At 44.4% G+C, this 22,651-nt stretch overlaps 1 protein-coding gene across 2 annotated transcripts in view; it reads right to left on the minus strand.

The window, feature by feature from the left end:
• Window positions 1–22,651, minus strand: part of SCLT1 (sodium channel and clathrin linker 1) — a 274,496-nt gene that overhangs the window by 42,300 nt on the left and 209,545 nt on the right. For both annotated transcript variants that reach the window (XM_040330836.1, XM_040330841.1), the window contains exon 18: window positions 10,753–10,945. In XM_040330836.1, the coding sequence (XP_040186770.1) occupies window positions 10,753–10,945 (193 nt within the window). The remainder of the gene's footprint in view (window positions 1–10,752; window positions 10,946–22,651) is intronic.

The raw sequence follows: 22,651 nt of genomic DNA on the forward strand, positions 1-22,651 counted from the left end.
TTTTATTTTTTTAATGCTTTTTTTTGTATTTATTTTTTAGACTTTTTTTTTTTTGCAGGCTTTTTTTTTTTTTTGCCCACCCTGGTGCTCCAGGGTGGGCATCCCTGGTGGTCCAGTGTGGCGATCCGAGGGGGGGCTGCGCTGATAAACAATCAGCGCGAACCCCCCCTGTCAGGAGAGCCGCCGATCGGCTCTCCTCTACTCGCGTCTGTCAGACGCGAGTGAGGAAGAGCCATCAACGGCTCTTCCTGTTTACATCGTGATCAGCCGTGGTTGGACACGGCTGATCACCTGGTAAAGAGTCTCCGCCGGAGGCTCTTTACCGAGATCGGAGATGCAGGGTGTCAGACTGACACCCCGCATCACCGATCGCCGCGATGCGCGCCCCCACGGGCGCGCGCGGCATGAAATCCTGCAGGACGTTCTAGAACGTCCTGTCAGGATTTCATAACCACTTCCCGGACGTAAATCGGCCATAGGCCGGGCGGGAAGTGGTTAAACATCTTTTTTTTTATGCAGTCAGTGTAAGCATCCGATTTTGACATGGTTTCAACCCCTTGCAGTCCATGTACAGCAGAGATGAAATGTGAGCGTAAGAAGCAGCACAAGGAGACAATATGCTGACAAGAAGCATGCTGATAGGAGGGTAAAGCACACCACTGACAGAGAGATGTGCTCTTCTCTTTTAACTGCCCAGTTGCAGGCTGGGGCGGGTTCAGGATGACCTTAGCTTAGAGGAAATGGAATGAATGAAATGAAGCTGGTCAGATTAAACTTGTACATTATGTAGCAGAAAAATATACTAAGGGAAAGCTAGTTTTATTAACTGTTATGTTGTTATTCTTGACGTTGCCCAATATTTAAAGTGGTTGAAAACCTTTACATATACCTAGTGAAGTGATTGGCCTCAGATGATCCACAAAGATGAAACAAATCCTCCTACATACCATATTTGCCGGCGTATAAGACGACCCCCTAATTTTCCTGCCAAAATGTTGGTTTTGGGATATACTCACCGTATAAGACTACCCCCTTCCTACTAGTCATGCCTCGCCTCACGGTGCCACCATTACATGCCAGACTGTGCCACTACATGCCAGACTGTGCCCCATTACATGCCAGACTGTGCCCCATTACATGACAGACTGTGCCCCATTACATGACAGACTGTGCCCCATCACATGACAGACTGTGCCCCATCACATGACAGACTGTGCCCCATTACATGCCAGACTGTGTCCCATTACATGCCAGACTGTGCCCCATTACATTACATTACCCCTCCATTGTGCTGTTCTCCCCGTCCGCGCTCCGCTCCGTGTCCCCCCTCGCTGTGCCCTTACCTTATCCTAAGACATGCAGAATCGTGGCCGTACTGTACGGTTTTTCAAAAGCCGCGCCTCCTATGTCTTCTGTTCCGTGATAGGCGGAACAGTCAGCTTCCCAGGAGGCACTGTGTTCAGTGTTCACCTATCACGGAGGCCCTCTTGTCCGAGGACGAGAGGGCCTCCATGATAGGCGGACACTAAACACAGGACGAGAGGGCCTGAACACAGTGCCTCCTGGGAAACTGAGTGTTCCGCCTATCACGGAACAGAAGACGTAGGAGGCGCGGCTTTTGAAAAAACCTACGGCCGCGATTCTGCATGTCTGTAGGATAAGGTAAGGTTAGGTTACCGGCGTATAAGACGACCCGCAACTTTCAAGAAGATTTTAAGGGGTTAGAAAGTCGTCCTATACGCCGGAAAATACAGTAAGCAGAATTTACACAGGATCTCTCAGCTCTGCAAAGCAGGGAGCAGAAGAATTGAAGTTACCTCAGTGAGGAGAGCTCTGAGAGCGGAGTAAAGGGAAGGGAAGGTACACCCCCACCTTCATACAGCGCACAGGAACAGAACCAAGGCTGTCAATCTGCTGGAGGTCCATCCCCTGTCACCCCTTTTCTCTTGTTGTCAGGAAAAGTCATCAAAAGTGACTCATGCTGATAGCAGGGGAATAGGGCAGCGGACAGAAATTACACGTAGTGCTCTGGACTGTGACTAGTAACACACTATAGAGGGATATGCTTTGTTCATATTTCATGACTGAGGTTTACAACCACTTCAATGTTAACTTTGGCCAATATTTGTTTTTTAGACTGAGTAGGAAGGGGGGGGGGGGATTTTACTGCTGTGCTGCAACAAAAAAATGAATAAGGGGGAAGCTTTTATTGTTAAGTGCATCCCTATTGAACAGATTACCCGCTTTTGGCTCTGGTGATGGGTGGTTAGCAGGACAAAAAGAAGCTCACTCACATGCAATGCCATAGCCAAGTACCTTAAACTTGGGTTCACACTATTGCGATGTGGGAACCAGCACGATTCCAGTCCAGGGTTCCCGCATCGCATCTCCGTCACTGGCAGTTCAAACTTCATACAAAGTTAATGACACCCCCAGATTGGTCCGCAGATCGCAGTATGAACTGTGATGTCTGTGTTCACATATGTGTGAACCCAGGCTTAAAGTGCATTTCAGACAGCCCAACACCTTCATACAAGTTCATGTGACTGCAATACATTATACAAATGGACAATACTACAGAAGCATGCTTAAAAAGGTTTCTGCTCTAATGAATAAAGTTGTAGAGTCTGTAATGGCTCAAAATTTTAAAGGGGTTGTAAACACTCCTGTTTTTTCACCTTAATGCATCCTATGCGCCCTGGAATGGGTCTTGCCTCTCCATTGGATAGATTGATAGCAGCGCAGCCATTGGCTCCCACTTCTGTCAATCAAATCCAATGTCGCAGGCTCCGGGGCCGGGTCCTGCATTCTTTTCTTTTTTTTTTATTCTCTTTATTGAAGCTTTTTTCGTATTGTTGAGTTACAAAACAGGGCCATAGGTGCATACCCCGGCCAATCATTGCACATAACAACGTGCACAACAAAAAACAGTTAACATCACACCTTTAAGCTAAATATGTCTAACTAAACACAACATAAACACCTCTCAGGTTACACATGATATGATTACAACAGGAGTTATTGTTTCTTGTAGGACCTCATCTCATTCCTAGTTGTCTGAATTGAATGCTACAGGAGCATTTAGGAGTAGGTACGAATATTTTGTTCTATGCTTTACCTATTCAGAGTATGGACCTCATCTCAAAAAGGTTAGGACAGGGCAACAAAAATCTGGCAAAGTAAGTGGTACTAGCAAGAGCTGGAAGAACATTTTGTAACTAATGAGGTTAATTGGCAAAGGGTCCATACTTTGACTGGGTATACAAGGGGCATCTTAGAGAGTCAGAGTGTCTCAGAAGTAAACATGGGTAGAGGTTCATCAATCTGTGAAAAGCTGTATCTAAAAATTGTTGAATTTCAGAATAATGTGCCTCAATTTAAAATTGCAAAGACTTTAATTTTATCATCTACAGTACATATCACCAAAAGATTCAGAGAACCTGGAGGAATCTCTGAACAAGGGACAAGGCCAACACTCAATATTGGATGCCCATGATCTTCGGATATTTGTAGCTGCTGACTTTTACATATTTTGGGGGTGACTGAAGAGCCTCTTTATTAGTAGCTATTCAAAAGATGTTATGCACTCCATCACAAAACTAGTGCCAGACAGGGACTAAATAACAGCCTTGTCACATAAAACACATTTATGAACATGACAAAACGTTGGCATTGCAGGAAGGCAGTATTGTGAATTTACAACTATTGGTCCTTTTACAGAAAATGTGCAAGGCTTATATAGGCTTGACATTTGCACTTGCTGTTAAAGCAATGCTAAAATTTGCTTTTAAAAAAAAAATATTTAAGCACATATTAACTCAAAAAGAGCTTTATTTTGGTGGTATTTGATCAAATTTTTTGCTAAAAGAATAAAACAAGTTTTTCTTTGTTATTATTATAAAATGTTGTAATTAAGTACGTTTTCTCCTTCACTAATGGGCACTGATAAGCTGCACTGATAAGGTGGCATCGATGAGGTGGCACCAATGAGATGGCACTGATGGGCACCAAAAGGCGGTACTGATGATCACTGATATGTGGCACCGATGGGCACTCATAGGTGGCACTGGTGGGCACCGATAAGCGACACTGATGGGCACTTAAAGGCTTTACTGATGGGTATTTATGTGTGGCACTGATAGGCGGCACTGAAAGACAGTACTGATGGCTGGCACTGAAAGATTTCACTCATAGGCATTACTGGTGGCACTGGCAGGCATTTTGCATTGGTACTGATTGGCAGCTGCCTGGGCACTGATTGGCATTTGGGCATTCGTAATTTTTAAAGAATGCATAACTGGACTTAACGTGAAACTAAAGGTTTGAATTTATTTTTTAAACAAACATATCATACTGTGCAGCTAGTTTTGCACAGAGTGGCCATGAACGCCATCTTCTGGGGTCCCTCGGCGGCTCTTGCGGCTCCTCCCCGCATCAGATAATCCCCTTGGAGAAGCGCTCTCCCCGGGGGTTACCTTGCGGGCGTGCTCCCCTGTCCAGCATTCGGCATCCATAGCCGCCGAATGCGGGACTCGGCCTGCGTCATTGAATTTGATTGACAGCAGCGGGAGCATTGGCTGCACTGCCATCAATCTATCCAATCAAGAGCCGAGAACCCAGAGCAGAGAGCTGGTGTGTACTCGGAGTGGGATATTCCAGGGCTCAGGTAAGTAAAACTGGGGGGCCGGTATCTGACAGAAGTTGTTTCACCTTAATACATATGATGCATTAAGGAAGGTGAAAAAACAGGAGGGTTCACAACCCCTTTAAGGCTTTTTTTTGCTTTTGCCTGGAATCCTGCTTTACATTATTATTTTTTGCACACTCTCCCCTTAAGAGAAAACAAATGCATGGTCGCAGGTGCAGCAAAAAGCTTGTTGCTGCCCGATTCTGAATAGGGACAAATAATATTCATTTTAACACTCTTATTATAAAACGTGCTGCTCATGAGCTCCAAGTGCCTGCTTTTTACAAATTCCTACATTTACCATCTGTTTGTTTGGGTGATTTGTATGGATACATTTGGTATTTTTATTGTAATTTATGGAAAGTGCTCAGTTTTCTAATTACTGCTCTGCAATATACATAAAAGAAACTTTGATTGGACTACTCGGGCACAGTCATTTAACCAGAGCTCTCTTTTCACTTAGTTTCCAACACAAAGGGCTAGCTCGAGATGGGCAACTTTTGGTGCTGCAGCTGTGCCAAACCATATCTGACATGCTAAACAGAAGCATTCTATATTCTTGAAAGTTTGATGCTACCCATGTATGCAGTAAAATTGTTGAACAATACAAAAGCTTCCCATAAAATCATCCAACATTCATCCTGTGTATGGAGTGAAAACTAGTACAGCAGGAGGTCAGTTGGACTGCCTAAAAAAACATTTTGCCAATTTTATCAGCACTGGTTATAAAGATGCTGCAGCAGACATTGTAGATACTGTGAGGCTCACCTAAAATGTACAGTCCAGCAGATATACATATGCAGAACACTACCGTATTTATCGGCGTATACCGCACACTTTTTTGCCCTGAAAATCAGGGCAAAATCGTGGGTGCGCGGTATACGCCGATACCCGCTTTCCCGCGCCGAGTTTGAATACTGCGCCGACATATACCGAGCGCAGTACACTCGTGTATTGTCGGGCAGTCTCGGCTCCTCCCGCGCTGACGTCCTGGACGTACAGGACATCAGCGCGAGAGTAGCCGAGCATTGCCGACAATACACGAGTGTACTGCGCTCTGTATATGTCGGCGCAGTATTCAAACTCGGCGCGGGAAACGAGCGGGGAGGACGCGAGGACGCCGTAGAAGGACGCCGGACCCGACGAAGAGGACACCCGAAGCCGCAGACGGACGCCGGACCCAACAAGGCCGCCGATGGACGCCGCACAAGACACCAAAACTTTTTTTCCACAGGATTCGGGGCAACTTTAGGGATTCGCGCTATACCCCGATAAATACCGTATTTGAAAGTCAGATCATACAATAAATCAAACAATTTAAAAAATGTTGGGACGTGAGCAACACGACGATCGGAGGTGCGGTGTGTCAGTCTGACACATCGCATCTCCAATCGTGGTATGAGGCCTCTAACGAAGGCTTCTTACCACATGATCAGCTGTGGCCAATCACAGCTGATCATCGCGTGAACCAGGAAGTGCCAGTAAATGTATTTTCTCGGTTCGCGCTGACAGGGAGAGCCGATCGGAGGCGCTCCCTGTCAGGGGGTGGGTCTGCACTGATAATTGGCTCGGCCCGCCCCTATTCTCTCCTCATTGGCTCACTGACTTTGTTTGACAAAAGTGGGAGCCAATGAGGAGGGAAAGACTCGGGCAGCCTAGACTCTCTTGCAACATCGCTGGATCGAGTTGGTGCTCAGGTAAATATTACAGGGGCTGCTGCACACAGAAGGTTTTTTATCTTAATGCTTAGAATGCATTAAGATAAAACACCTTTTGCCTTAAGAACCACTTTAAATGGCAGCAACACATCTCAAAAAAGTTAGGACAGGGCAACAAAAATCTGGCAAAGTAAGTGGTACTAGCAAGAGCTGGAAGAACATTTTGCAACTAATGAGGTTAATGGGCAAAGGGTCCATACTTTGACTGGGTATAAAAAGGGGCATCTTAGAGAGTCAGAGTGTCTCAAAAGTAAACATGGGTTGAGGTTCATCAATATGTGAAAAGCTGTATCTAAAAATTGTCGAACAATTTTAGAATAATGTGCCTCAATTTAAAATTGCAAAGACTTTAATTTTATCATCTACAGTACATATCACCAAAAGATTTAGAGAACCTGGAGGAATCTCTGTGAACAAGGCCAACACTCAATATTGGATGCCCATGATCTTCGGATATTTGTAGCTGCTGACTTTTACATATTTTGGGGGTGACTGAAGATCCTCTTTATTAGTAGCTATTCAAAAGATGTTATGCACTCCATCACAAAACTAGTGCCAGACAGGGACTAAATAACAGCCTTGTCACATAAAACACATTTATGAATATGACAAACGTTGGCATTGCAGGAAGGCAGTATTGTGAATTTACAACTATTGGACCTTTTACAGAAAATGTGCAAGGCTTATATAGGCTTGACATTTGCACTTGCTGTTAAAGTAATGCTAAACTTTGGTTTAAAAAAAATAATAATTAAGCATATATTAACTCAAAAACCCTCTATTGCGCTGAGCGTCCTCCAAATCATGAAATTCCTTCTTTTTTGTGCTGCTGTTATCCAACTTCCTGTTAGAGGGTGGCTATGTTCATCCTCCATAGTCCTGCCGCATGTGGTAAAGTAGCATGTACGTTTTCTTGTCAGCAAGATAGATTAGGGACTATGGGATTAGTAGTGTGCATAACGCAGTGCACATGACAGCATCTAATGTGCACTGCTCATTTCCAAATAGAGAGAAGTGAGGGGAAAAAGACAGAAAACCACAGTAATAAATAATTTAATGAAAAATGTATTATAGGGCCAATAAGTAGTGATGTGCATAGATTATTCTGGAAAAAAAGTATATTGTTTTTTTGCCCCTTTAATGCAAGGCTTTTTGAAGGTATATAGCCCAAAGTAGCCCATAACGGGCAACAAAGTCAGTCAGAGTTATCAGAATAGGTCTCGGAAAGAGTCAGATTGGTAACGGTCTATTTAATAGAATATTTAATATTATACAATATAGTAAGCATATTTGTGGAAATACATGCAGAGTAAGGCAAGTACCTTACCAGTACCAGTGTGCATGTGGAACTCATTAAAGGAAAAGTATAGCCAAAGCTCTTTTGGCTATACTTCTCTTGTAGGTCTCAGAAGTGCAAATCATTCTGTACTTCTGTGACCCGTTTTTCAGCTGTAAGCAGGCTAAAGTCTGCTTCTCGTCAATCAGCCGGTCTAGGCTCTGGAAACATCCCGACCATGTGGTCAGGATCCAATCAGATGCCTGGACCAACACCTGGCTCAGTCCTCTCAGTGATCTGCTAAAAGCCTGACCCAGCGCCTCCACAGCCCAGCCCTTCAGTGAGTGATGGAGGGAAGAGCAGAGAGCCAGTGACTGACAGTAACGGCTCTCTGCTCAGAGCAGAGGGGAGAACTGAGGGATCAGCGGTGTTTGATCAATCAGTTCTCACTTCAGAGCTGGCGGGAACCAGATGCAGCATTGGATCCATATTTCCCTTTTTAACCACTTCAATACAGGGCACTTTCGCACCTTCCTGCCCAGGTCAATTTTCAGCTTACAGTGCTGTCACTTTTTAAATGACAATTGCGCGGTCATGCTACACTGTACCCAAACTAAATTTTTACATTTTGTTCCCACAAATAGAGCTTTATTTTGGTGGTATTTGATCACCTCTGTGGTTAAATGTGTTAGCTAAAAGAATAAAAAAATGTTTTTCTTTGTTTTTATTATAACATTTTGTAATTAAGTAAGTTTTCTCCTTCACTAATGGGCACTGATAAGCTGCACTGATAATTTGGCATCAATGAGGTGGCACCAATGAGATGGGCACCGATAGGCGGTATGATCACTGATATGTGGCACCGATGGGCACTCATAGGTGGCACTGATGGGCACCGATAGGCAACACTGATGGGTACTTATGGGTGGCACTGAAAGGCAGTACTGATGGCTGGCACTGAAAGATTTCACTCATAGGCATTACTGGTGGCACTGGCAGGCATTTTGCATTGGTACTAACTGGCAGCTACCTGGGCATTGATTGGCATTTCCCTGTTTGGTCAAGGGTGGCATACCTGGTGGTCCCTGTGTGGTGACCATCCCTGCTGGTCCTGGCGGCATCCTGGTGGTCCTGGGAAGGCATCCAAGGGGGGGCTGCGCTGATAAAGATCGGCTCTCCTCTACTCGCGTCTGCCGCTCTTCCTGTTTACATTGTGATCTGCCGTGATTGGACATGGCTGATCATATGGTAAAGAGTCTCTGTCAGACACTCTTTACCTAGATCAGAGTTACAGTGTGTCAGACTGACATGCCGCAACAACGATCGTCGTGATCACTGCAAAGTTTAGCATCACTTTAACACAACCACTTTGCCGACGTCATTTTGCTATATGGCGGGCGACAAGTGGTTAAGGCTAAGTTCACCTTTGGGAACATGTTACACCCATATAGGTACATAAGGCAGTCATATTTGTGCATTATATATACACTTGCTGGTTACCAGCAAAGGGATTGACATAGTGCAAGTCAACAAACAGATTGCAAAAAGGAAAGAAAAACAAACAGGGCCAGATTCACGAAGCAGATACGACGGTGTATCTCAGATACACCATCGTATCTCAGCTTTTTTCAGGTCCTATCTATGCGCCTGATTCATAGAACCAGTTACGCATAGATAGGGCTGAGATCCGACAGTGTTACACTGTGTTACACTGTCGGATCTTTTTTTTGAATTAAAAATGGCGCCGGGGGCGTTCCCGCTGATTTACACTGAATAATATGTAAATCAGCGAGATACGCGAAATTCACGACCGTACGCGGACCCGACGCAGTGTTCTTACGTCGTTTCCGTAGCGCGGTACCCGTCGTATACTTACCCATGCTAAAAGCAGGGGTAAGTATTGTTAAGTATGGCCGTCGTTCCCGCGTCGATTTGTATTTTTTTACGTAGTTTCCGTAAGTCGTTCTCGAATACGGAACTACGTAGTTTGCGTACGCATCGAAACCACTGACGTCCTATTGACGTCAGTGGGAGCAATGCACGCCGGGAAATTCCCCGGACGACGCATGCGTATTTAAATCGGCGCGGGAGCGCGCCTGATTTAAATATGACACTCCCCTAGCCGCGGAATTTGAATTCCGCTGGGGGAGTTAGGATCCGCCGTCGCAAGTTTGGAGGTAAGTGGTTTGTGAATTAGCCACTTGCCTCCTAAACTTGCGGGAGCGGATCTTAATTCACGTAGAACGAGTGGATCTATAGATCCGCTGCGCTACGTGAATCTGGCCCACACTCTCTAGGCATCATAGTGTATTCTGTTACTGATCTTCTTGCAGCAGTTGTTCAAAGCTGCAGGCATATGGAGAGCCCTAAAGCTGCCCATTCATACATCAAAATTCAGCACGTTCAGCAAGGACTGGCAGAATTTTGATTCATGTATTGGCACTGTGGTTGTAAAGAATTCAGTGTACCAATCAGCTTCTGACAACCGTCCAGGTGGATCATTTCCTAACAATCAGCAGTCTGCAGTGCTGATCAGTGTATTCTGATGGTGGTGAAACCTCCTTGATGTCAGAATACAATGAAACAGCAGGAGGGATTCCCCCATCCACCTCAAATGCGTGAATCGGGTCAGTTTTTTTGTTCAACCCGCTGGCAGTAAAAAAAGAATTAAAAACTGTTCCATCTATGCCCAGCTTTAGAGGAAGAATCTAAGAATCAGTATATAAAATAACTATTATACAAACATAGCACAGTAACATTGTGTTTTACCAGTATAAAAAAAGAAATACAAAAAATCACATCAAAAATACTTTCTGGTATACGATATAAAAGTGTCTCTCATAAAAACAGCTTGTACTGCCTCACACACAGTTTTCTTAAAATTTTCAAGGCAGGTCTCACTGTGGTTGGTTGCTATGGAGCCATAAAGACAGTTCTTATGAAATACACAAAATGTATGTACAAAATGAATACGTACTAAAAATAGTGTTCCTTTAAAAATAGATAAATAGTCATTTATTTTCATTGTATTGTTGCTAGTGGATGAACTATTCAAATGAATCCAGCAATACCTGAAATTTTAGTTTTTGCTGAGCCTCCAACGCAGACCTCTTCCACTCTTCCACTTCTTTTCGTAAGTGTTCATTCTCGTGCACCAGCTTTAGCCTCTCCTCACTCACGCAACTGCCCTCTTTTCTTTCCGACTCCAACATTTCGTTCAGCTTTTGAATAGTTTCCTGACACCTGGACAACTGCTCTTCAGAGCTAAAAGAAAAAGATATAAAAAGGGCACATGCATATCTTATCCAGCAAGAGATCATTAATACTGCATTAAATATTCAGAAAGCCAGAACAGAAAAATCTGACAAATATGAGGGAGCTTGTCATGATATATTAAAGTCGATTTAAACTAAATGACTAAAATCTCATGGTAAGGTTTATTTTATTTCAATTTTTTTAGAATCTTGAAATATGCAGCACTGATAAAAAATAATTCCCAAGGATTCTGCCACAAAGGTCCTTGTTCGTACACTTTCTGTTAAGGGTGACGATAGTCTCTCAATAGTACTCCTGCTTTGACACACTTTCATTTAAACCCCTAGTGGGGTGACAACACGCATTGTACAGACACGTTCCACCACTGTCACTACAAGGAAGGCAGTACTAAGCAATCATATGCAGATAATGCTGAAGGGAATACATGTAGACAGAAGGGGCTGACTTTAGCTGAAAGAGATGAGCACCACTGAGCTTTAAAAAAAGGATATAGAAAGATGAAAACAGTATTTATGAAAAAAAAAAATCAGTTTATGACACGCAATGCTTTTGAAACCTAAAGCCGGATATACAGTCGTGCTTATAAGTTTACATTTATGATTATTTGGCCATTTTTCATAGAATATGAATGATAACACAACAACTTTTGTTTCACTCATGGTTAGTGTTTGGCTGAAGCCATTTATTACTCTTTTTAAATCATAATGATAAAATAAACTACCCAAATGACCCTGATCAAAAGTTTACATACCCCAGTTCCTAATACTGTGTATTGCCCCCTTTAACATCAATGACAGCTTGAAGTCTTTTGTGGTATTTGTGGATGAGGCGCTTTATCTTCTCAGATGGTAAAACTGCCCATTCCTCAGTTCCTGTAAATCTGTGGGCGGTCTTGCATGAACGGCACATTTGAGATCTCCCCAGAGTGGCTCAATGATATTAAGGTCAGGAGACTGAGGTGGCCACTCCAGAACTTTCACTTTATTCTGCTGTAGCCAATGACAGGTCGACTTGGCCTTGTGTTTTGGATCATTGTCATGTTTAAATATCCAAGTATGTCCCATAGGCAGATTCCTGGCTGATGAATGCAAATGTTCCTGCAGTATTTTTTTTATAACATACTGCATTCATCTTGCCATCAATTTTTGACCAAATTTCCTGTGCCTTTGTAGCTCACACATCCCCAAAACCTCAGCGATCCACCTCCGTGTTTCACAGTAGGAATGATGTACCTTTCATCATAGGTCTTGTTGACTCCTCTCCAAATGTAGTGTTTATGGTTGTGGCCAAAAAGCTAAATTTTGGTCTCATCACTCCAAATGACTTTGTGCCAGAAGGTTTGAGGCTTGTGCTGTTTAGCGTATTGTAAGAGGCATACTTTGTGGCATTTGCTTATTAATGGCTTTCTTCTAGCAACTCGACTATGCAGCCCATCTTTCTTCAACTGCCTCCTTATTGTGCATCTTGAAACAGCCACACCACATGTTTTCAGAGAGACCTGTATTTCACCAAGTTATTTTCAGGGTTTTTCTTTGCATCAAGAACAATTTTCCTCTTGGCAGTTGTGGCTGAAATTTTAGTTGGTCTACCTGACCGTGGTTTGGTTTCAACAGAACCCCTCATTTTCCACTTCTTGATTGGAGTTTGAACATTGCTTATTGGCATTCTCAATTTCTTGGATATCTTTGTATATCCCTTTCCTGTTTTATACAGTTCAACTACCTTTTCCCGCAAATCCTTTGACAATTCTTTTGCTTTCCCCATGACTCAGAATCCAGAAACATCAGTGCAGCACTGGATGAAAGATACAAGGGTCTGTCAGGAGTCCAGAAACTCATTGATCTTTTATAAACACACTAATTACAAGCAGATTACAGGTTACCTTTAATAGCCATTTAAACCACTTTGTGTTAACTTGTGTGCATGTTATCAGGCCAAAATGACCATTACCAGGGTATGTAAAATTTTGATCAGGGTCATTTGGGTAGTTTGTTGCCATTATGATTTAAAAATACTAAACACAGTTGATGGATAATAAATGGCTTCAGCCAAACACTAACCATGAGTAAAGGAACTTGTTTGTGTTATCATTCATATTCTCTGAAAAATGGCCAAGAAATCATAAATTCTGCCAGGGTATGTAAACTTATGAGCACAACTGTATACTGTTAGTTTTTTTCATTCAGCCTGAATAAAAACCAGATTCCTCCATCCACACCAACAAGGTGGGTGGAGGGCCCACTGCTGTCACAATTCACTGATGATTGGCTGCAGCCGCTGAATGAAAAAAGTTTACCAGCTTGTCCTTTTGTCTTCTGTTTTGAACGATCATACACTGATCGCATCAGTCTTTTGACATCTTTGTACAGCAAAAACTCAGACTGGAGGAGGGAGAGGCAATACAAGGAGCTACTCAGTTATGCTGCAGTGCCAAATAGGTGAGCTTATCAGTGTGCTGCTTCTCCTTTCATTGTTAAATCAGTTTGGGGGTGGCAGAAGAGCTCCAGTTGTTACTGAACGGCAACAAATAAAAAAATAGGCCTACTCCTCTTTTAGGCCTCTTTCCGTCACCCAAGGAGCCCTCAGATTCTAGGAGTGCACTGTAACAGTATCCTTGATTTCCAGAGAGAGGAATTTTTTTTTTTTTATTTACATATAGCATAGTGATCATCTAGACATGGTAAGGTATGTTATGTTTTAGATAGTGTGGAGAGGGATTAGAACACCTGCCAGTTTTTTTCTGTCTGTGGGTACTTTGAGAGGTGTTTTCAGCTGTAAACATGCTCCAACGTCAAAAAAACACCTAAAAACACTAATAAATGCTCAAAAACGTGGCTCACCAGTGTTTAATGTTTTTGATCCATTAAAAATAAAAAACGCTATTGCAAAAACGTTACAAAACTCACTGGAAAGCTACTGGCATTTTTATAACGTTAACCACTTGCCGACCGCGCACCGCCGAAATACGTCCACAAGGTGGCTCTCCTAGGCGAGAGCACGTAATATGACGTCCTGTCTATTAGCCGCCACTAGGGGCGCGCGCGCCCCCCGCTCGCCCCTGACTCCCGTGCGTGTGCCCGGCAGGCGCGATCGCCGCCGGGCACACGCGATCGCTCGGTACAGAGCGGGGAACGGGAGCTGTGTGTGTAAACACACAGCTCTCGTTCCTGTCAGCAGGGGAAATGCTTTTCTTCGGTTCATACAATGTATGAACCAAGGATCAGTGTTTCCCCTAGTGAGGCCACCCCCCCCCCCACAGTAAGAACACACCCAGGCATACTTAACCCCTTCCCCGCCCCCTAGTGTTAACCCCTTCACTGCCAGTGGCATTTTTATAGTAATCCAATGCATTTTTATAGCACTGATCGCTATAAAAATGCCAATGGTCCCAAAAATGTGTCAAAAATGTCCAAAGTGTCCGCCATAATGTCGCAATACCGAAAAAAAAAATCGCTGATCGCCGCCATTAATAGTAAAAAAAAATATTAATAAAAATGCCATAAAAATACCCCCTATTTTGTAAACGCTATAACTTTTGCGCAAACCAATCAATAAACGCTTATTGCGATTTTTTTTTATGAAAAATATGTAGAAGAATACGTATCGGCCTAAACTGAGGAAAAAAAATGTTTTTTTATATATTTTTGGGGGATATTTATTACAGCAAAAAGTAAAAAATATTCATTTTTTTTCAAAATTGTCGTTCTATTTTTGTTTATAGCGCAAAAAATAAAAAACGCAGAGGTGATCAAATACCACCAAAAGAAAGCTCTATTTGTGGGAAAAAAAGGACGCCAATTTTGTTTGGGAGCCACATCGCACGACCGCGGAATTGGCTGTTAAAGCGACGCAGTCCCGAATCGCAAAAAGTACTCTGGTCTTTGGGCAGCAATATGGTCCGGGGGGTAAGTGGTTAATATAACGTCCAGTGTGCATGAGGCCTTATAGAGGGGAAACCTTCCAATGAGGACACTAGTTCTGGTGACCCTGCTAACACCTCCATATTCCCTCACTTTGGAGGGATTTCCTCTCACTTCCTACTTTGGCTTTAGGAGAGGAAGTGAAGGAAAATCTCCACAATGAAAAAAAAGGGGGGGGGGGGTTTATAACCCTCCCTTTACACTATCCAAACTTCCTTTAGTTGCACTTTAAATATACCCTTTGTCTTGAATTCCATGTGAAAAATAGTGTGCTTGTTCCTAAAGCCTTACAGCTGTATAGCTGCAGTACGAGATCAAAAGGCACATCTGACTGCCAGTCTTTCAAGGTTTGGAGTGAGATTTGGTAAAGTCACTACTGTACGGCTTACTGTTCTCCTTGCTGCAGAAGAAGCTTTACCTGAGGACTTAGAGATTTCTCTACATTTCTTTAAAGTGGTTGTAAAACCTAAACATTTTTCATCTTTATGCATTCCATGCATTAGTGTAAAAAAAAATCCAGTACCCTTATCGTCCCCTCACTCTCCCTTATACTTGGTCCTCATTCAATCCAGCGCTGTGTCTGTCTGTTGCGGCTCTCCCTGCTCTGCTAAGGCAGAGGGAGCCATTGGTTATCCAATCCTGTGACAAGGTAGCAGGGGGTGGGGCCAAGCTGCACTGTCTGTGTCTATGGAGGCAGGCAGCATAGCTTGGGATTGAGCCCACAGTTGTGGCCACCATAAGAAGTGGCTTTTATTATGGTGGCACACAGAGAAGGGGAGAAGCCAGGAGCGCTCAGAGGGGACCCCCAAACAGGAAGATCAGGGTCACTCTGTGCAATTCTATTGCACAAAGCAGGTAAGTAGAACATGATTGTTGTTGTTTTTTATTTACTTATTTCTGCAGCTTTAGAATATTACCACAGCAGTCAACAATCTACCAAGATTGGCCTCCTCCACACAGAGAGACAGTGTAGAACAAGGCATGGTAAGCCAGCAAAATGGAAAATATCAACTGGAGAGAGCTTACAGGCAATAATGCTGACTAGTCTTTTGTGACGGGATTTAGTCTTTTTTTTGCCACAGACAAAACACAACTGTGATATGTTGAACAACATTTTATATAACCTTAAAAGTGAAATTCCACCTAGGAAATTATTAATCATATACAAGTACATGACATGAAGGCAGGCATCCTTTGTAGTGAAAGTAACTTCGAGGCAAACTTATCAATTAAAGAAACAGAATGTTTACAGTAGCTAGTCAAATCTCTCCATTTCATCTCCTGGTGCAGTATGGGACAGTAAATAAGATCATTTGATTGGTTGCTAAAAAGCAAGTTTGTTTACAGAGGTTACTCCATATGCCTCGTTGCATTCTCTGTGTTAAGAAATAGATCTCTACAACTTTCAGAATTCCCTGCATGCTTTGCAGCTTCTCCTCTGCTGTTTACTTTTACTTTATGGGGACTACATATCCCAAGGTACCTTGCTGCATCAAATGACTCCTCTCAGCACCTCTGTAATTAATATGCAGGCTGTGTGTGAAATGTGTGACACAGCCGTACCTACTCATAGGGCATAGTGAGTATGTGTTGATTTTAAATTTTGTTGATAAATATGCTTTAAACTCCATCACAGAAAGTGTAAAACCATCGTAGTAGCCCCAAGTATGTAAATAGACCTTAAGGCCTAGTACACAAGAGAGGATTTATCCGCGGATACGGTCCAACGGACCGTATCCGCGGATAAATCCTCTCGAGGATTTCCACGGATTTGGATCCGATGGAGTGTACTCACCATCGGATCGAAATCCGCGCCGAAATCCCCTCGCGATGACGTGTCGCGCCGTCGCCGTGATGATGACGTGGTGACGAGCGCGACGCTGTCATATAAGGAATTCCACGCATGCGTCGAATCATTACGACGCATGCGGGGGATCCCTTCGGACGGATTGATCCGGTGAGTCTGTACAGACCAGCGGATCAATCCGTTGGGATCGATTCCAGCGGATAGATTTGTAGACATGTCTACAAATTTTTATCTGCTGGAATCGTGAAATTTCCGCGGATAAATATCCGCAGGAATGTACACACCATAGAATCTATGCGCTGAAACCGATCCGCTGAGATTTTTCAGCGGATGGATTCTATGGTGTGTACGGGGCCTTAGACTCAAGTGCAAATTACTCTGAGAAGCATATACCACCGTTTGCCGATTTAACTCCACAACATAAAAACCTTGGAGGTGGGCTTTAAAATTAGATTAACCACTTCAATACACCTTACTGCCCAGACCAATTTTCAGCGCTATCACATTTTGAATGACAATTGCACGGTCATGCTATGCTGTACACAAACCAAATTTTTATCACCCCCCCCCCCTCAAATAGAGCGTTCTTTTGGTGGTATTTGATCACCACTGAGGTTTTTCTTTTTTGCACTACAAATAATAAAAAACAAAAAAAATTGAAAAAAATGTAGTTTCTTTGTTTTTGTTACAAAACATTGTAAACAAGTATGTTTTTTCCTTCACTGAAGGGCACTGATGAGGCTGCACTGACAGGAACTTATATGCAGAACTGGCGGGCACCGATATGCAGCACTGATGGGCATTCATGGGTGGCACTGTTCGGCAGCACTGATCAGTGGGCACTGGCAGGCATCACTGATGGGCACAGTGACATTCCTATTTGGCACTGATTGGCATATCTGGTGGTCATGAGTGGCCATCCCTGGTGGTCACATAAGGGTGTATACACAGTGGAAAATGACAGCCCACTCTCTCCCTCCTCCAGGTAGATTAATGGTGGCTTCACCTTCCTCTTATTCTAAGACACAAGCTGGAGGGGTGTGACACAGCTTGTGACTGGCAGAAAATTACCCACGCCATGTTATTTCCACAAAATACAGATTTCACTCAATTATATATTGATATGGCAATTTAAACCAGTTTGTCAATATAATTTATTTATGTGATCAGCAGCAGAGGACTAAAAGTTCCTCCTGCTTATGTTTCCCTGCAGACAGGCTGGGAAAGAGCTGGGTCATGTGACAGTAGATTGATTAAGAAAAAGGTACCGTATTTATCGCGGTATAACGCGCTCTGGCGTATACCGCGCACCCCCAAAGTGGCCCCCAATCCTGTGGGAAAAAAAGATTTTTTGTTGTTTTGTACTTACAGTTTTGATGTCTTGCGCGGCGTCCATCTGCGGCCTCGTCGGGTCCGGCGTCCTTCTGCGGCCTCGTCGGGTGTCCTCTTCGGCGGGTCGGGCGTCCATCTTCGGCGGGTCGGGCGTCCATCTTCGGCGGGTCCGGTGTCCATCTTCGGCGGGTCCGGTGTCCATCTTCGGCGGGTCCGGTGTCCATCTTCGGCGGGTCCGGTGTCCATCTTCGGCGGGTCCGGCGTCCTTCGGCGGCGTCCTCCCGCTCGTTTCCCGCCACGACTTTGAATACTGCGCCCGCATATAGCGAGCGCAGTACACTCGTGAATCTTCGGGCAGGCTCGGGCGCCTCTCGCACTGACGTCCTGTACGCTCAGGACGTCAGTACGAGAGGCGCCGAGACTGGCCGAAGATTCACGAGTGTACTGCGCTCGCTATATGCGGGCGCAGTATTCAAACTCATGGCGGGAAATCGGGTATCGGCGTATACTGCGCACCCACGATTTTGCCTTGATTTTCAGGGCAAAATAGTGCGCGGTATACGCCGATAAATACGGTACTTACATTTATTTTTTTATGCAAATAATTACAGAAAGAGAAGGGATAATGTAAATGATCCGAGCCTGTGATGTCCTGCAGCCACGGTGGTGAGCGAGCGGACGCTTCCAATACATGCAACAAGTGAATTTTGTTTTTATATCTAGCAAGTGTCCTCTTTTAGCAGGGTTTTAAAAAAGTTTTATAGCAGAGAGTACTATGTCGGCTGTGTTTTTGATCACATGATACATGAGTCCCTTGGAGTGGAGGAAAAGCTGAGTAATCCCGGAGAACAACCCCCTATCTGTGAGGAACACATTGGGTGGAGTGGAGATTGTGAAAGTGTAAAATTGAACAGCTGAGCCCTGATAGAAAGAAAAGACGTTTGGGGAGTGAAAATAAAAGGTTAATTTGAGTCTTCCTAAAATAGCTGGTGATGGTGTGCACAAGTAATAAGAATTATTGAGAAGCACGGTGATATGATAACAACACCGGAGCACTACTATCAAGATTTATATTGATTTATGGGACATTATGATTTTTTTATATTGATTTATTGCAGGGCTCAAAATTTCAAGTCCTGAGCTACTAGCCAGGCCTTAAGAGTTACTCGCCACCAGTTGCCGCACCAAACCCTGCCCCGCCCCGTCCCTAAAAATGTCCTTGTAAATTCTGGGACCTGTGTGTCTGCCAGAAAACAGTGGTGGTAAGGAGGAGGGCCTGGAAATTTTGTAGATTGTCGCAATCGTTGTGCAGCAATCTCCCGGAAGTAGGAAAGCAAACAAGCAGAGCTTCCCCTTTTGGGTGGAGATCTGCTTTAAGCCTAGCTGTTTAGGGACCCATAACTGTATGGTGGATTAAAGGGGGGGGGGGAATGGCACGCTCTCACATACCCAGAAATGAAAGGACAGTTGGGGGAGAAGGGAAATGGACACTGTAAACTTAAAGCGGAGCTCCACCCTAAAGTGGAACTCACGCTGATCGGAACCCGCCCCCCCTCCGGTGTCACATTTGACACCTTTTAGCGGGGGAGGGGGGTGCAGATACCTGTCTAAAGACAGGTATTTGCACCCACTTCCGGCCACACGTCACGGGCAAAAGACGGGGTTTTCCTGACTTCCCGTCTGTCCCCCGTTGTGTGCTGGGAACACTTGGCTCCCAGCACACAGCGTGTGAGCCAATCGGCGGGCGCAGCGCGACTCGCACATGCGCCGTAGGGAACCGGGTAGTGAAGCTGGAGCGCTTCACTTCCTGGTTCCCTCACTGAGGATGGCGGGGGGAGCAGCAGAGAGACGAGCGATCGCTCGTCCTCTGCTGTGGACGGCGCTGGACTCCAGGACAGGTAAGTTTCCTAATATTAAAAGTCAGCAGCTGCAGCATTTGTAGCTGCTGGCTTTTAATATTTTTTTTTACTGGCACATCCGCTTTAAAGTGGAGCTCCACCCTAAAGTGGAACTTCCGCTCATCGATTCTCCCCCCCCCCCTCCGGTGACACAATTGGTCCCTTTTCGGTGGGGAGGGGGGACAGGATACCTGTCAAAGACAGGTATCCCTCCCCACTTCCGGCAGTCCGGCTGCGATCATGACGTCACCGCAGGGCTCCCTTCTCCTCCTCCCCTGGCCGCCGGGCTAATAGGAGAAAGGAGCGGAACAACTCTTTAACCTATTACTTTGCCAAGCATGAAAAAGTACAGGTGCACTTTAGGAAGAAAACGTATTGTGCCGACAGACAGAAAGTGCTCCTCTCTAGACACAACAAATGTAAAAGTAATATGTAAATGCCACTGATAAACCCATGTCACTATATGTTTCAGTCACGTTTCAGCACAAAATTCTGAACAATACTAGATTTTCTTTTTTTTTCCTTTTTTTTTTACCCATAAAACAAAAGTACTTTTTCAAGCTGCTTTGTAGTACCTGATATTTAAAATGCAGAAAGGATAGTGCATGCCCAAGCTTATCGTGTGGTCAGACATCTGCTGACTTTGCTAGCATCAGCTCCTGCATCAACAGCCATTCCGTAGGAACTGTCAGATGGTGGAAAGTCCGAACACACCCACTGCCTGAGCCAAGGCAGCCGGCCTGCCTTCCTGTCCTCCGAGCTGAGCAGACCAGCTCTGCACACAAGCTGAGCTGAACCAACCGTCCCGCCTCCCCGCCTGATCTTAGTAGACCCACCCCCACACCAGATGAGCCGAGGCAGCCGGTCCACCTCCCAAGTCGAGCGGACACTCCCCCACTGCATAAGCCAGCCAGCCTGCCTCCCTGCCAGAGCTGTGACAAGCATACCCGCCCACCGCCTGTGACGAGTAGAGCTGGCTGGCCCTCCCCCCACTCGAGCTGAGTGGACCCGCCTCCCATCTGAGACGAGCAGAGCTGGCCGTACCCGCCTCCTGCCTGTGACAAGCAGACCTGGCCAGCCCACCCCCCCGCCCGAGCTAAGTCTACCTGCCTCCCGCCTGTGACGAGCAGAGCTGGCCGGCCCGCTCCTTCCGCACGAACTGAGCGGACCCGCCCCGCACCTGAGACGAGACAAACTGGCCAGACAGCCTCTCCCCGCTCAAGCTGAGCCAGAGCACTTGCAGTCCCCTTAATTCCACTCGCCAAATGCGAGCAGTCGAGTGGAAATTTTAAGGGCTGATTTATGGGACATTTATTATGAATTTGAATTTTATTGCATGTATAAATAGCTTCAAGTATAGCATTGAATTATCACTTTGTGTATCTTTTGGTGTACACACACACACACTTTTTTTTTGTAGTGTGTAGTGATTTCAAAGTGTATAGTGGCTGCAATTTTGCACTTGATTAATTATTAGGGTGGCGCTGATTGTTTCACACATTTGTATATAATGTAAATTAAACAGTTTGTGTTTAGCATCACTTTAAGGTTTATTAACGGTTTTCTACTATATGTAGACAATAAAACGTTGTTTTATAGATAAACATTTAATACATGAATACATAAATAATTCCTAGAGCACTTCTCCCAGACTCCCAGAGTACTAGGGCAAAACATGCTGGCTTTTTTTCCCCCAATGAGTTGGGCATTAAGTTCCGGTCATAATAATTACAGAAAATATATACAAAAGCCAATAAGCATTTCTATTAGCAATTCAATATATGGGCAAAATTCTTTCACATTGGCAAGCATAATTTTAAACTGCCAGCAAACTAGGGTTCATTTTACAGAGGGAAAAACTTCCTTCAAAGTAATTTGCATCATTTCAATATGCACTACTTTTCAGTCAGCACACTCATGTAAGACAAAATACAGACTGAACCTATTCTCCTAAGTGGCGCCGATCAGCAGGCTGTGATCCATGTGTTCTGCCTAGGAATAATGCGTAATCAAAAGTGACTGCAGGTGAAATCAGAATGTAATATTGTCATCTTGCAGTTACTAATTCAGTGCATGGAACAATAGCTTAAATGTGTAAGGGCTGATTTGCATCTGATCCAAACTGCAGGGCTCTTTAGGTAGTCTGGATTCAGACAGAAAAATATGCCCTTTGGAGAATTACAATTGTAACTGCAATCACAACTTTTCAGAAACTAGGCATTACATATAGATTTATGCAGATGGAAAGCAGAAAGCGCTGATAAAAAGAAAAAAGAAAATCTACAGTAGAAAAATAAAGAGTCGCAAAAAATGGATAAGAACCATAAACAGCAGGCTGTAAATGATGGTCTAATCATAGATGTTTTTCGCCTGTGACTAATCACGTTATTTTTGTAAATAAAATATACTACAGCAAGGCGAAGGGTTGTACACAAGGGCCCAGATTCAAGAAGCACTTGCGCCCGCGCAACCATAGGTTACGCAGCGCAAGTGCTTACTTGCTCCGGTGTAACGAGTGCTCCTGATTCAGGAACCTTGTTACACCGACTGCAGGCTAAAATCTGCGTGGCATAAGGCTCTTATGCCTCGCAGATTTTAGGCTGCATTCTTGCGGGGGCCGCTAGGGGGCGCTCCCATTGTGTATTAGCATGTAGTATGCAAATTGCATACTACCACTGATTCACAAGCTTGCGCGGGCCCCGCGCAAGCCAGGTACGGAGTTTCCGTACGGCTACTT

Source organism: Rana temporaria, chromosome 1 (assembly GCF_905171775.1).
Source record: "Rana temporaria chromosome 1, aRanTem1.1, whole genome shotgun sequence".
Lineage (NCBI taxonomy): Eukaryota > Metazoa > Chordata > Amphibia > Anura > Ranidae > Rana > Rana temporaria.